Genomic DNA, 13,662 nt, shown 5'->3' with positions numbered 1-13,662 from the left:
CTCTCTCTCTCTCTCTCTCTCTCTCTCTCTCTCTCTCTCTCTCTCTCCCTCCCTCCCTCCCTCCCTCCCTTCCTTCCTTTCTTTCTTTTTCTTTCTATTACATGATTCATTTATTTACAATCAAAATGTTGCCCCCATCTGGTTCCAACTCATCAAATCCTTCATTCCCTCGCCTTGTCCCTTTGACTCTGAGTGGGTGCTTCTCCATCCCCTTCCAGGCATGTCCCTTCCCTAAGCAATCAAGTTCCTACAGGATTAAACCCAAACTCTCATATTTAGCTTAACAAAGCAGCCTGCTGTACATGTGTGCTAACAGCCTCAGACAAGCCTATGTATATTCTTTGGTTGGTATCTTAGTATCTGAGAGCTCCCAGGGGTCCAGGTTAGTTGACATTGTTGGTCTCCCTATGTGGTGGCCATCCCCTTAGGCTTCTTCAATCCTTCCACTAAATCTTCCATAAGAGTTCCTGAGGTCAGTCCTATGGTTGGCTGTAAATATCTGAATCTGTCTCAGTCAGATGCTCATAGAGCCTGCTAGAGGACAGCCATGCTAGCCTCCTGTCTGCAAGCAAAATGTAGCAACAGTAATAATGTCAAGGTTTGGTTTCTGCCCATAGGATGGATCCCAAGTTGGGCTGGTCACTGGACTGCCTTTCCTTAAGATTCTAATTCATTTTTGTCTTGCATTTCTTTTTAGACAGGAATAATTTTGGGTCAAAAATCTTGAATGTGGGTTGGTGCCCTCATCCCTCCACTGGGTCCCTGTCTAACTATTGGATATTTTCAATTTCCATCTCCCCATGTTGTGCATTTTGGCTAATGTTATCCTCATTGAGTCCTGGAACCTCTCATATTTTATGTCTCTGGGAATATCTAGAGGTTCCCCAACTTTTTACCCTTGCAGCAGCATATTTCCATCCACTCTCCTGGCCTTCTGAGCTTCACTCCTGTCTCTCCTCATACCTGATCCTGCCCCTCTGTCTATTCTGTCCTCCCTCACATAGGTAACTCCATCCTTCTGTCTCCCATGGTTATTTTGTTCCCCCTTCTAAGTGGGATTGAATGACTTTTACTTGGGCCTTCTTGTTTCACTTCTTTGGTTCTGTGGAATATACAATGGTATTTTGTACTTTTTGGATATCACCCCCTTTTTAGTGAGTATATACCATTCATGTTCTTTTGGCTCTGATTACCTCACTTAGGATATGTTCTAGTTCCATCCTGTAAAATTCATAACACCCTCATTTTTAATAACTGAATAGTATTCCATAGTGTAAATGAACCACATTTTCTGTACCCATTCTTGTTGAGGGACATCTGGGTTGCTTCCAGCTTCTGGCTATTATGAGTAAGACTGCTATGAACATAATGGAACACATATCCTTGTGGTATGGTGGAACATCTTTTGGGTGTATACCCAGGAGTAGTATAGCTGAGTCTTAAGGTAGAGAGGACTTCCAATTTTCTTTTTCTTTTTCTTTCTTTCCTTTTTTTCTTTTTCTTTCTTTCTTTTTTTTTTTTTTTAGAAACTGGCAGATTGATTTCCAGAGAGGTTGTACCAGTTTGTCATCCCACTAACTATGGAGGGGTGTTTTTCTTGATCCACATCCTTGCCGGAATGTGCTGTTTCTTTAGTTTTTTATCTTAGCCATTCTGATTGGTGTAAGGTGGGATCTCATGGTCATTTTGATTTACATTTCCCTGATGACTAAAGATGTTGAACATTTCTCTAATTGCTTCTTGGCCATTTTAGATTCTTCTGTTGAGAATTTTCTGTAAAGTTCTATACCCCAATTTTAAATTGAGTTATTTTGATTTATTTTTGTTTGTTTTCTTTTCTGAAGTATAAATTGTTGAGTTATTTATATATTTTGGATATTAGCCCTCTATCAGATGTAGGGTTAGTAAAGAATTTTCAAGATCTGTAGGCTCCCATTTTATAAGACTGATAGTGTCCTTTGCCTTACAGAAACTTTTCAGTTTCATGAGGTCTCATTTATCAATTTTTGATCTTAGAAATTGAGCCATTGGGGTTCTTTTAAGGAAATTTTCCCCTGTGTAAATGTTTTCAAAGCTGTTTACCATTTTTTTTGTTTTATTAGATTCAGAATATCTGGTTTTATGTGAGGTCCTTGATATACTTGGGCTTGAGCTTTGTGCAGGGTGATAAATATGGGTCTGTTTGCATTCTTCTACATGGAGACATACAGTACAACTAGCACCACTAGTTGAAGGTACTTTCTTTTATTTTCACTGCTTGTTTGGCTTCTTTGTCAAAGATCAAGTGTCCATAGGTGTGTGGGTTTATTTCTGCATCTTCAATTCTATTCTATTGATGTACCTCTCTCTCTCTCTCTCTCTCTCTCTCTCTCTCTCTCCCTCTCTCCCCCAAGACTATGTGTTATTTTGTTTTGTTTTTTACCACTATTGCTTTGTAGTCCGCTTTGATATTAGGGGTGGTGATTCCTCCAGAAGTTCTTTTATTGTTCCAAATTGTTTTGACTATCCTAGATATTTTCCATGAAGTTGAGAATTGCTCTTTCCATGTTTCTGAAGAATTGTCTTGGAATTTTGTTGGGGATCACATTCAATTTGTACATAGATTGTGGTAAAATGGCCATTTTTACTATGCTAATACTACATATTCATGAGCATGGGAGATCTGTCCGTCTTCTAAGTTCCTCTTTGAGATCTTTTATCAGAAATATGGAGTCTTGTCATACATATATTTCACTTGCTTAGCCAAGAGTTACATCATGTTATTTTATATTATTTGTAGCTATTGTGAAGAGCATTATTAGACTGGATTCTCATGGGAGGGCAGATGGGGAGGAACTTGTAAGTGTAGAACAAAAGGAAAGTGTAATTGGGATATATAATATGAAAAGTGTTCTCTTTTTGATAAAAGAAATACATATATTATAATGGAAAATGGTGTTCCTCTGGTTTTTGCAAGCATTCAAAGTAAGGGCCATATGTTCTCAGGAAGCTGATTTGATCTTTTAGTGCTTCAGTGACATATCACAGAAAGATAAAAAAAAAGTAGGGAGAATTAACAAAACTACATTATTTATTTCTATATTGTTAAATTTGTGTTCTGTAACTTTTTATACTATTTAAATATGTACTATGTTAACCTATTAATAAATATATATTTAATTTACTAACATGTTATAAGTGTTCAATATCTGTGTTCTGACATTTTATGACTTTTACATTTCTGTTTCTGTCTACTTAATTGATATGGAATGGTATGAGAGCGAAGACATCTTTACAATCTACATTGCAGGTATAGCTTTTAAGAAACTGAATTAAACTAAATACTTGATTAAGGATGTGAATATCTTGTACCAGAGAGCAGTGTTTCACTGTGACTGGTATAGAAAGAAAGGAGGAAACATGGAGAGCCTGACTGTTTGTAACTCCAGCCCACAAGGACTGTATATCAGGATCTTACTATGCTTGTTTTTCTTGTGTCAACTTGACATACAATATAGAGGTATCTGAAATGAGCAAACAGTTGAGAAAATGTCTTCATAAAATCTAGATGTAACATCCACTGTTAGAAATGAGGCCTGCTGGTAAGTGTGTTTGAAATACCCAGTTGGACTCCACTGAAGAAAACTAATTTTTCCTTTAGGTGACTGTCAACTAGAGACAACTTTTTGGTTAGCAATGGACTCTTAAGCCAACTTACCCTTCTCAGCAGTGGGTATTCATCTGGTTCAGGGAAGTAGTAAAACCTTTTTGGCTTACTAGGCAAAGTATTGTTTGTTAACTTTTAAGCTGATTGTTTCTGAGAGAAGTAACAGGGAGGTGTACAGGTAGAATTCTAGTACATTGAGATATCAGAGCATAAATAATTCAATAACTCTTTGGCTTGTTAGTAACATTCTTCAGGACTAGTTATGGATAATTACTTCTGGAAAATATAATCTGAGAACCAAAGTTTAATTGCACTTATGAGCAAAATGGAGACTCAATACAAAATTACAGTTATATTAAAAGGAGGACAGGCCTCAACAATAACCATTCTTTAAACTACTCAACATACTTTCTGTGTGAATACTTCCTTAGTTACAATTGAGGCATTCTGTAATTCTTTAAATGTTTTACTCAACTTTGATCTGTTTTTCCAGTTTTGGTTTTCTAATGATTTATTCAATATATAATTTAGACCTCATGCTTAGAGGAGATAATCCAGTGACATGTAACACTAAATTGTTGTGTTTTAGAAATCTGTATTTCCTCAGATAATGCTATTTTCTCTGTTCACTATTGTAGGTAATTTAGGCTGAATAGAAAAATCTCTGTACAAGAAAAGTTCCCAAAGTGAGGGAAAAGTTCAAAGTTGGAATCTTACTCAGCTCTGTGTTCAACATACTGTTTTAGCAGGGATAAAATAGGTATTTAATAAGACCATAAATATTATAAAAATATCTAAATATAAGGAATTTTCATAATCAGTCATTGAAGGAGACTTACACAAAAGACTTACAGTCCTTTGTGTTCCTGGGCTGGTGGCCATAGGAAGCAAACCACTAAGGAACATAGCTCCTTGGCTTCTGCCTTAGCTCCTGTCTCCGGAATTGTACCTGTCCTGACTCCCTAGCAAATAGTAATAAGAAAATGTAAACTAAACAAACCATTTTTCTCTAAGTTGCTATTTGATTTTAGTTTTTGTCACAACAATAGATACCCTAACTAAGATGCATAATTTTTTTCTTAAATAAAAGTCTAGCATGGACATGTTGAGACTATTTTCTTAAATATGTACTCTACCACACAGCCATATATTTATGTATAAGAAGAAGAAGCAACTCAAATTAAAGGTCAATGAACTGAAAAAATAGTCCACCTCTCTCTCTCTCTCTCTCTCTCTCTCTCTCTCTCTCTCTCTCTCTCAACATGGGACTCAATTAGCCTAAACACGAAGTTTATAGTACCAATTTTTATTCCACGAGTATATAACATAGACTTGAATTATCTGCCTGGTTTGTGGAGAAATTTAGTGTATACACGTATAGAAAAATGTAGTAAATCACAATATAATATATTTTAAACTGATAAGGACAAAAGAAATACTTTAAAGTTGAATTGGTAATAAAAGCTTCCTAACATGAAAATTAAATATTAGTAAAATACACTAACACAGTAGGATATATTTAGAATCTAAAGCAATAGTTTTATTATTAGGATGTGCTATATAAATTCAGATTATTGTACAAACTGATATTATTGATTCATGAGAATCCTGGAATATAAAATAGCTACCATAAATGCATTTGTGTACATGTAAGATATTCTTAAAGCCATCTTTTACTTCTGAGCCTGACCAGGGCTTCTTTTACATCTTTGTTCCGTAGACTGTAAATCAGAGGGTTTATCATAGGGATAATGAGGAGGTAAAAGACTGACGTCATTTTGTCTTGGTCTAGAGAGTAGGTAGAACTTGGTCTGAAATACATGAAGAGCATGGTCCCTTGGAAAATCCCAACTGCAGTCAGGTGAGAGGCACAGGTAGAGAAAGCTTTGAACCACCCACCAGTAGAACTAATCTTTAAGACTGAAGAGATGATGTAACAGTAGGATACAAGGACTCCTGAGATGGTGCTTAGTTCAATGAAACCAAAAAGAGTAAATAATACCAGTTCATTGACTTGTGTATCAGAACATGAAAGAAGTAAGACTGGAGGTAAATCACAAAAGAAATGATTGATCTGAGTTGAGTGGCAGAAACATAAGCTGAATGCCAATGAGGTATGTATGAAACCATCTATAGTTCCCAACAGATAAATTCCAGTTAAGAACTGGTAACAAACTCTACTTGACATGTCCACAGCATACATCAGGGGATTACTGATGGCCTTGTACCTATCAAAGGCCATCACTGCCAGCAGCATGCATTCAACATCTATAAAAATAGAGATGATCAGGAGTTGGAGAAAACAGCCAACAAAAGAAATTGGATTATTATCTTCAAGAAGGTCTAATAGCATCTTGGGCCCAACTGCAGTGGAATAGCAGAGATCAGAGAAAGAGAGGTGGCTGAGGAAGAAGTACATTGGTGTGTGCAGCTGGGGATCCATTCTGATCAATGTGATCATTCCTAGATTTGTCAGAAGAATAGTGAGGTAAACAATCAGAAACACTATGAACAAAGCTACTTTAATCTCAGGCTTGTTCGTAATTCCCAGCAGAAGAAATTCAGGTAAAGATGAGCAGTTTCTCTTGTCCATTCTTCTCTGTTCATAATCTAAATAGTTACAAAATTAGTAAGGCAATGGTGAGTTAGGGTTTGATATTCTTCTGGATATATAATAAAGAAATTATTCACTTTCTTAAGAATCTGCAAAGTACATTGGCAAATGAAGAAAATGAGTTACATAAGTTACAGTTGTAATGTGACATAATCATAGAAAAGTAATAATGGAGAATGATTAAATTGACTTGTTTGTGACTTTGTCTTCATGTTTCTATCTGTTACCTCTCTATCCATATTTGTAATTTATGACTCATCTTACTTTTCTTGATCTCCAACACTCATATTCAGTATCACATTTATGTAAACACTGATGATCTATGATGACACACGATATAAAGTAAATGACAAATTATAGACAAATCTCATATAAGCTGTATCTTATATATTCTTATTATAGCCATAACTATTGTCACTACATTTGTTAGATTACTGATTATAAAGTATATATGAATCTGATATCATAAGACAATTAATTAAGATAGTTTTGGTACTATTTCAAATTTAAAAGTATTTACATAAAATAAAACACAAGTTATTAGCATGATTGTCACTCTTTGCTATCTTGCTAACCTCTTTGATTACTTAAATGTGTTCATAATGCCAAGTTTTCAAGGTAGCATTTACAAGAAGTGGTAATAACAAATTACATCAAATATTTTTGCTTAGCATACTCTTAACTTGAATTTTCCATTTAAATAAAAATGTGAGATAAATAGCAAAGTTTCAAATTTTCACAAATAAAATGCTTTTGCATCCAGTGTCTGCATGAAGCAGTCCTGTATGAACATTGTGGATATCTTTGTTTTTCATTGCTTTTACATAAAAGGGAGACAGAGAGAGACAGAGAGAAGGAACAGATTGAATGATGATCAATAATAGAATAATGATTAAACAATAACTGTAATGAATAAATTCCAGTTGAAAGCTGAGAGTACAGCAGAGAACAATTTTTGCATTGTAATATTTAAACATAATTTAAAAATGTCCTTAATAGCTATAAAACTATTAAAGCTATTTTCCTCTTATGCATGACATTTGCTACTGCATTTCATGCAATTATTGCTTAGGTCTTGAAAGTACATGTTTTCTTTCAAACATTGCTAATAATAGTGATGATGAGGATGAGGAGGAGGAAGAGGAGGAACAGAATGATAATAGAAGTTTTGAACTAATTAATCTTAAGAAAAAAGGCACTGTGTGTTGTAATATATATTTCCTCAATACAGTATGGTTTGTTTTTTTACATGAGCTTGGCTAGACATATATTTCTCCATATAACGTGTAACATTCATCATTATTAAAACTAGATGGATTATAAAGTTGTATACACCACATTATTTGCAGTTGGAATTAAAAATGATTTACTTGTATATGATTTACTTGTAATTTATTAATTTATTAACCTACATAGACAGGGATAAAGCTATTTATTATTCTTGAATTTTATTTAATGTCAATGGAAGAAGTTTCTTTTTTACATTTTTACAAATAACCACTTAGAAACCTACCTGTGATGAAAGAGTCTTTCTATCCGTCTAGTGGCAATTGAAGATAAGTTGATCACATTTATTTTCATCTAAGACTGCTGAGATTTAATTCTCGTGAGGCTCAGACTCTTTTGAATTATTTTGAAGTGATTAATTAAAGTTTTTACTCTAGTTTCCTTGGGAATACTTAGCCATTACACCATAGTTATTTTCATTCCATGTCTTTGACTCCATATTCGTGAATGACAGATATTGACCAGGATTTCTAATAAAGCCATCAATTAAATGAAACAAATTGAAATTTAATGATATTACATCTTTCCTTATTTGCTCATATTCTTCCATGTCCAAGGCAATCAGGGTTACTAATAAGCTAATTTAAAAGCATGCTAATATTACCAGTTGCTTTTTTATTTTTTATTGTTATTATAAAAGAGTTACATTCTCCCTTCCTTTCCTTCTTTTTAGCATTATTCTCATGCATCTCCCCCATATATTTTCAAATTAAAGGCTTGATTTTCTTTAATTCTTTTTTTATTGGATGTTTTATTTACATTTAATATGTTATCCCCTTACCCCATCCCTCACTCACCCAGGAACCCCCCTATCCCCTCGACCCTACTCCTTCTTCTCTGTGGATATACCCCTACCTCCCCACCCACTCCCACATCCCCATGCTCAAATTCCCACCCACTGGGGCATACAGCCTTTATGAGACCAAGGATCTCTTCTCCCACCTATGCCCGACAGGGCCCTCCACCCTTACATATACAGCTGAAGACATGGATCCCTCCCTAAGTGCTCCCAGGCTGGTTGTTTAGACCCTGGGAGCTCTGGTTGGTTGGTATTGTTGCTCTCCTCATGGGGCTGCAAACCCTTTCAGCTCCAACAATCTTCACTCTAATTCCTCCATTGGGAACTCCATGATCAGTTCAATGGCTAGCTGTGAGCATCTGCCTCTGAATATGTCAGACTCTTGCAGACCTCTGAGGATACATCTATATCAGGCTCTTACCAGCATGCACTTCCTGACTTCCACATCAGCATCTACCTTTGATGACTGCACATGGGATGGATACACAGGTGGAATTGTCTTCAGATGGCCCTTCCTTCAGTTTCTGTCCCTCACTTTGTCTCCATATTTGCTCCTTTAAGTCTTTTGTTACTCCTTCTAAGAAGGACTGAAGCACCCCCACTTGGTATTCCTTCTTCATGAGCTTCATGTGGCCTGTGAGTTGAATCTTGGGTATTTCAAGGTTCTAGGCGAATATCCAATAATTAGTGAGTGAATACTATGTGTGTTCTTTTGTGATTGGCTTACCTAACTCAGGATGATATTTTCTAGTTCCATCCATTTACCTAGGAATTTCTCGAATTGATTGTTTTTATTTTTTTTATTTTATTTATTTATTTATTTATTTATTTATTTATTTATTTATTTTGGTTTTTCGAGACAGGGTTTCTCTGTGTAGTCCTGGCTGTCCTGGAACTCACTCTGTAGACCAGGCTAGCCTCGAATTCTCAAACTCAGAAATCCTCCTGCCTCTGCCTCCCAAGTGCTGGGATTAAAGGCATGTGCCACCACTGCTCGGCTAAAACTGATTGTTTTTAATAGCTGAGTAATACTCCATTGTGTAAATGTACCACGTTTTTTGTATCCATTCCTCAGTTGAAGGACATCTGGGTTCTTTCCAGCTTCTGGCTATTATAAATAAGGCTGCTATGAACATAGTTGAACATATGTCCTTGTTATATGTTAGAGCATCTTCTGGGTATATGCCTAGGAATGGTATAGCTGGATCCTCAGGTAATGCTACGACAATTTTCTGAGGAGCCACCAGACTGATTGCCAAAGTGGTTGCACAATCTTGCAGTCCCACCAATAATGGAGGAGTGTTCCTCTTTCTCCACACCCTCACCAGAATCTACTATCACCTGAGTTTTTAATCTTAGCCATTCTGACTGGTGTGAGATGGAATCTCAGAGTTGTTTTGATTTGCATTTCCCTGACGACTAAGGATGCTGAACATTTCTTTAGGTGCTTCTCGGCCATTCGAGTTTTTTCCGTTGAAAATTCTTTGTTAAGCTCTATACCCCATTTTTTAATAGGGTAATTTGGTTGTCTGGAGTCTAATTTCTTGAGTTCTTTGTATATATTGGATATTAGCCCTCTATCAGATGTAGGATTGGTAAAGATCTTTTCCCAATTTGTTGGTTGTCGTTTTGTCCTATTGATAGTGTCCTTTGTCTTACAGAAACTTTGCAATTTTATGAAGTCCCATTTGTCAATTCTTGATCTTAGAGCATATGCCATTGGTGTTCTGTTCAGGAACTTTCCCCCTGTGCTCAAGTATTCAAGGTTCTTCCCCACCTTCTCTTCTATTAGTTTCAGTGTATCTGGTTTTATTTGGAGGTCCTTTATCGATTTAGACTTGAACTTTGTACAAGGAGATAAGAATGGATCAATTTGCATTCTTCTACATGTTGTCCTCCAGTTGAACCAGCACCATTTGTTGAAAATGCTGTCCTTTTTCTACTGGACAGTTTTAGCTCCTTTGTCAAAGATCAAGTAACCATAGGTGTGTGGGTTCATTTCTTTAATTCTTGTTACAGACACATGCAAACACACACACACACACACACACACACACACACACACGCACACACACACACCTGCATAAGTAAATTCTACCTGCTCAGTTTGAATAGTGTTACTTGTATGCTTATGTTTGCAAAGCTGAACACTTGGTTCTGGGTAGTCAATTGGTGTCCTCTTCCCTGAGGAAGAGAAGTTTTTTCTCTCTCAGCATCCCTTATAAATAACCTTTATTTCTTTGTTTATCGTTGAGGCCTTTTTTTGTGTTCCTTGTTAACTTTTGGATTCTATTGGAATAGTTCTTAATCAGGTCATGTTTATACAGTCATGGTAATGACACTTTATGTGTACCATTCCTGACATTTGTAGGAGACAATAAGTCACAAAAAAATTCTTTACACTTCTGGCTTTTACAAATCTTTACACCCGTCTTTCACAATGGTCTCTGAATCTTTGGTGTAGGAGTTGTATCAGTTGAGACAGGGCTTTATAGTTCTGCACTTTGATTAATTTTGGTTTTCTATAATAATCTCTGTTAAAAAGAGAAGTTACCTTTATTTAAAATCACTTGTTTGATATGTACTCTCATATCTTCTCTTTCCAAGAAGACAGGCACTTAGATTGGTAGTCTTATTTCAGTGCTGATGGTATGGGAAAGCTTGAGAGTATCTGATTCAACTTGGAATGCTTATAAATGCTTATAAATGCTTATAAACATTTAACCTGATATTTGTAAGTGATGACACCATCCACAGAAGAGTTCACATAAGAATAAAATAGTCATAAACTCAGGCTTCACCAATTTCTTTTCATATGGACACCCAGAGCACTGTAGGATGCCACTTATGCTCAGAATGGATCTTACCTTCTGCTAAGCAGTCTCTCACATGTCAGCACTCTCAAGAAATGCTGCCCAAACATATTCAAAGATGTTTCCAAAGGTTTTAGTTGTCTCAGAATCTAGTCAAATTGATAACAAATTGTCAACATCACATCTTATTGCCAAGAATGGTTAAATAAAATAATTTATTCTCCTAAATATGACATCTTTACCAGTAAGCATAATGTAACATTCTCAATAAATCACTTCAGTGATAAACAAGTTACTTAATATGTGTAATTTATTTCCTTTTAGCAAGATGTCAAATACAAAAACGTGACATGAGAGAGAAAAATAAACAAATATATAACCTGATTAAATCTGCAGAAACTAAACGGATGCTTTCCAGTTCTACTAATCACTATTCATATTTTAAGTAAAAGACAATAGTTATAAGTTAACATTTTGGAAATAAATTGCTTGAAATTAGACTTCAAACTTTTTTTGATCCAATGCAATCACAGGATTCCATAATATTGGAATATCAATTTATACAAATATACTATGATGCCTGGAAACAATAAAACACTTAAAATTCAGATCCTGTTTTAGCAAAATAAGATTGGAGTCAACTCTGATCCACATATATCCAAATAAATCATAAGATAGTTTTTATTCTTATAACATCTTCAGTAAAGAAAAAAATTATGAAGGCAAAGATCATTTATATAAACCCAAAGTTTTAAGGCTAACCCCTAAACAGATTTACTGTTTTGTTATTTTTACCAATTACTTGACACATAGAAAAGATGTTACTTTAGATATTAATCATGGAAGGAAATAATAAGAGTGAAAAAGAGTGATTTTGGTTACAAAAAAGTTTGTCATATTTTGTAGCACACTTCAGAAAAAAAATCACCTGGCAGAAGTATAGGATACCATCTTCCAGACCTTCAATATCATTCATTAAATTCATAAAAATAACATCAAACAATGCATTTCTCAATGTAATGAATTCAGAGAGATGAATTCATGAATCAGTTGTGCTTTGCTTTAGAATCTAAACTCACTTTTCACTTATTCCATAATCACCCTATTAGCTAAATAAATTGCCAACTTGACTGAATGTGTAACTAACTAAAACTCAAGCAGCTAGGTACATTTTTGTAGTATTATTTCAATCATACCATGAGAAGTACAAAAGTCTACCCTCAACTTGGGCCATTATGACAGTCTACATAAGAGGACAGTGTTGAAGAAAGATATGGTCTGTGTGCCCTGACTCTTGCTGGCAAATTGACCTATCCTGATTCTAAGGCATTCCTTTACTGGCATCAGAACCTCCTTCTTCAGATCTCAATGTAGATTTAAGATTTGCTGAGACATTCAGCCCTGTGAACTCAACAACTCCTGGATTCTTGACCTTTCCATGAAATGCTCCAACTATTGGATACACTGGACTACAACCTATATGTCACTCCTATAAGTCCCTTTCTGATATAGAGCTATTTTCTTCTACCTCCAAGGAAATCTGACTAATACAGTCACTTCAACAGATAAATTATTATACATATATGCATCCAAGTTCAGCAACAGTAATAATAATGGAGAATGTCATAGTGGAATACAGGTTATTTACATGAATATAATATTTTATGATTAGTGACACTCTTTGCTACATCATTATCTAATGTTTTAATTTATTCCATTTAATGCTTTCTGCATGAGTACCATGATTCTTTCCCTCATTCTATGAGCTTTTACCAAAAAATACCATAGTTGATGTCCATTTCCAGATATAAATCACAATTCTGAAAAGTAGTAATCCAAAGTCAAGAATCTATAGATCATGTCTAGAGAAAGTTCAGAATTGGGTTCACAGACTCACTTCTTACTGTCCTCATTTGACATAAAAGGTCAAGGATCTCTTCTGCTTTTCCATGTAGACATGAATATCTTCAGTAAAAATTATACCTTCATTAATTTTCATTGCTTACCTTAGTTTTACATACTAATAAGGTAGCTTAGGGGTATAGATTCTTAACACAAGGGACTATTAAAGTGAGTTTATATCAAAAAAACACCTGATTAAATGTCAATAGTTACATGACAAAATATAGTCTGATAGAAACCCAGAAGCCCTTCACTACTAACTATTAATTCATCAGGACTTTTTAAAATATTCTTTCCTGAAGAGTACTGCACATTTGGCAGTGGCCATGCAACATCTGCAGGGAAGGGCATATGAATCCTTTACTGATGGGATTCTACTGAAGTGAGGCACATGGAAACCCCTTTCTACTTGGCAATTAAATATGGTAAATTTGGTGGGCTCTCTGCTTATTTCCTAGATCACATGTGCTACAAGTTCTCCTTGCTTTTGCTATTCTGTCTGTACTCATAGCAAAAATTTACTTTCACTTGGTTGTTCACAGACAAGGCAGGGATTATGCAGGCTGAAAGCCCTGTGCATGATTCTATGTTTTCCCAATAC

At 35.3% G+C, this 13,662-nt stretch overlaps 1 protein-coding gene across 1 annotated transcript; it reads right to left on the bottom strand.

Moving 5' to 3' along the window:
- Positions 1 to 5,245: 5,245 nt before the first annotated feature.
- Positions 5,246 to 6,296, bottom strand: LOC114637403 (olfactory receptor 5W2-like). Its single transcript, XM_028785631.1, has one exon. The coding sequence runs from the start codon at positions 6,237 to 6,239 to the stop codon at positions 5,307 to 5,309; it is 933 nt and encodes a 310-aa protein (XP_028641464.1). The 5' UTR covers positions 6,240 to 6,296; the 3' UTR covers positions 5,246 to 5,306.
- Positions 6,297 to 13,662: the final 7,366 nt, after the last annotated feature.

The sequence above is a fragment of the Grammomys surdaster genome, unplaced genomic scaffold (assembly GCF_004785775.1).
Source record: "Grammomys surdaster isolate TR1022 unplaced genomic scaffold, NIH_TR_1.0 125284, whole genome shotgun sequence".
NCBI lineage: Eukaryota > Metazoa > Chordata > Mammalia > Rodentia > Muridae > Grammomys > Grammomys surdaster.
Note: the sequence above shows the minus strand (reverse complement) of the source record. Positions and strands in the feature narration are given on the sequence as shown.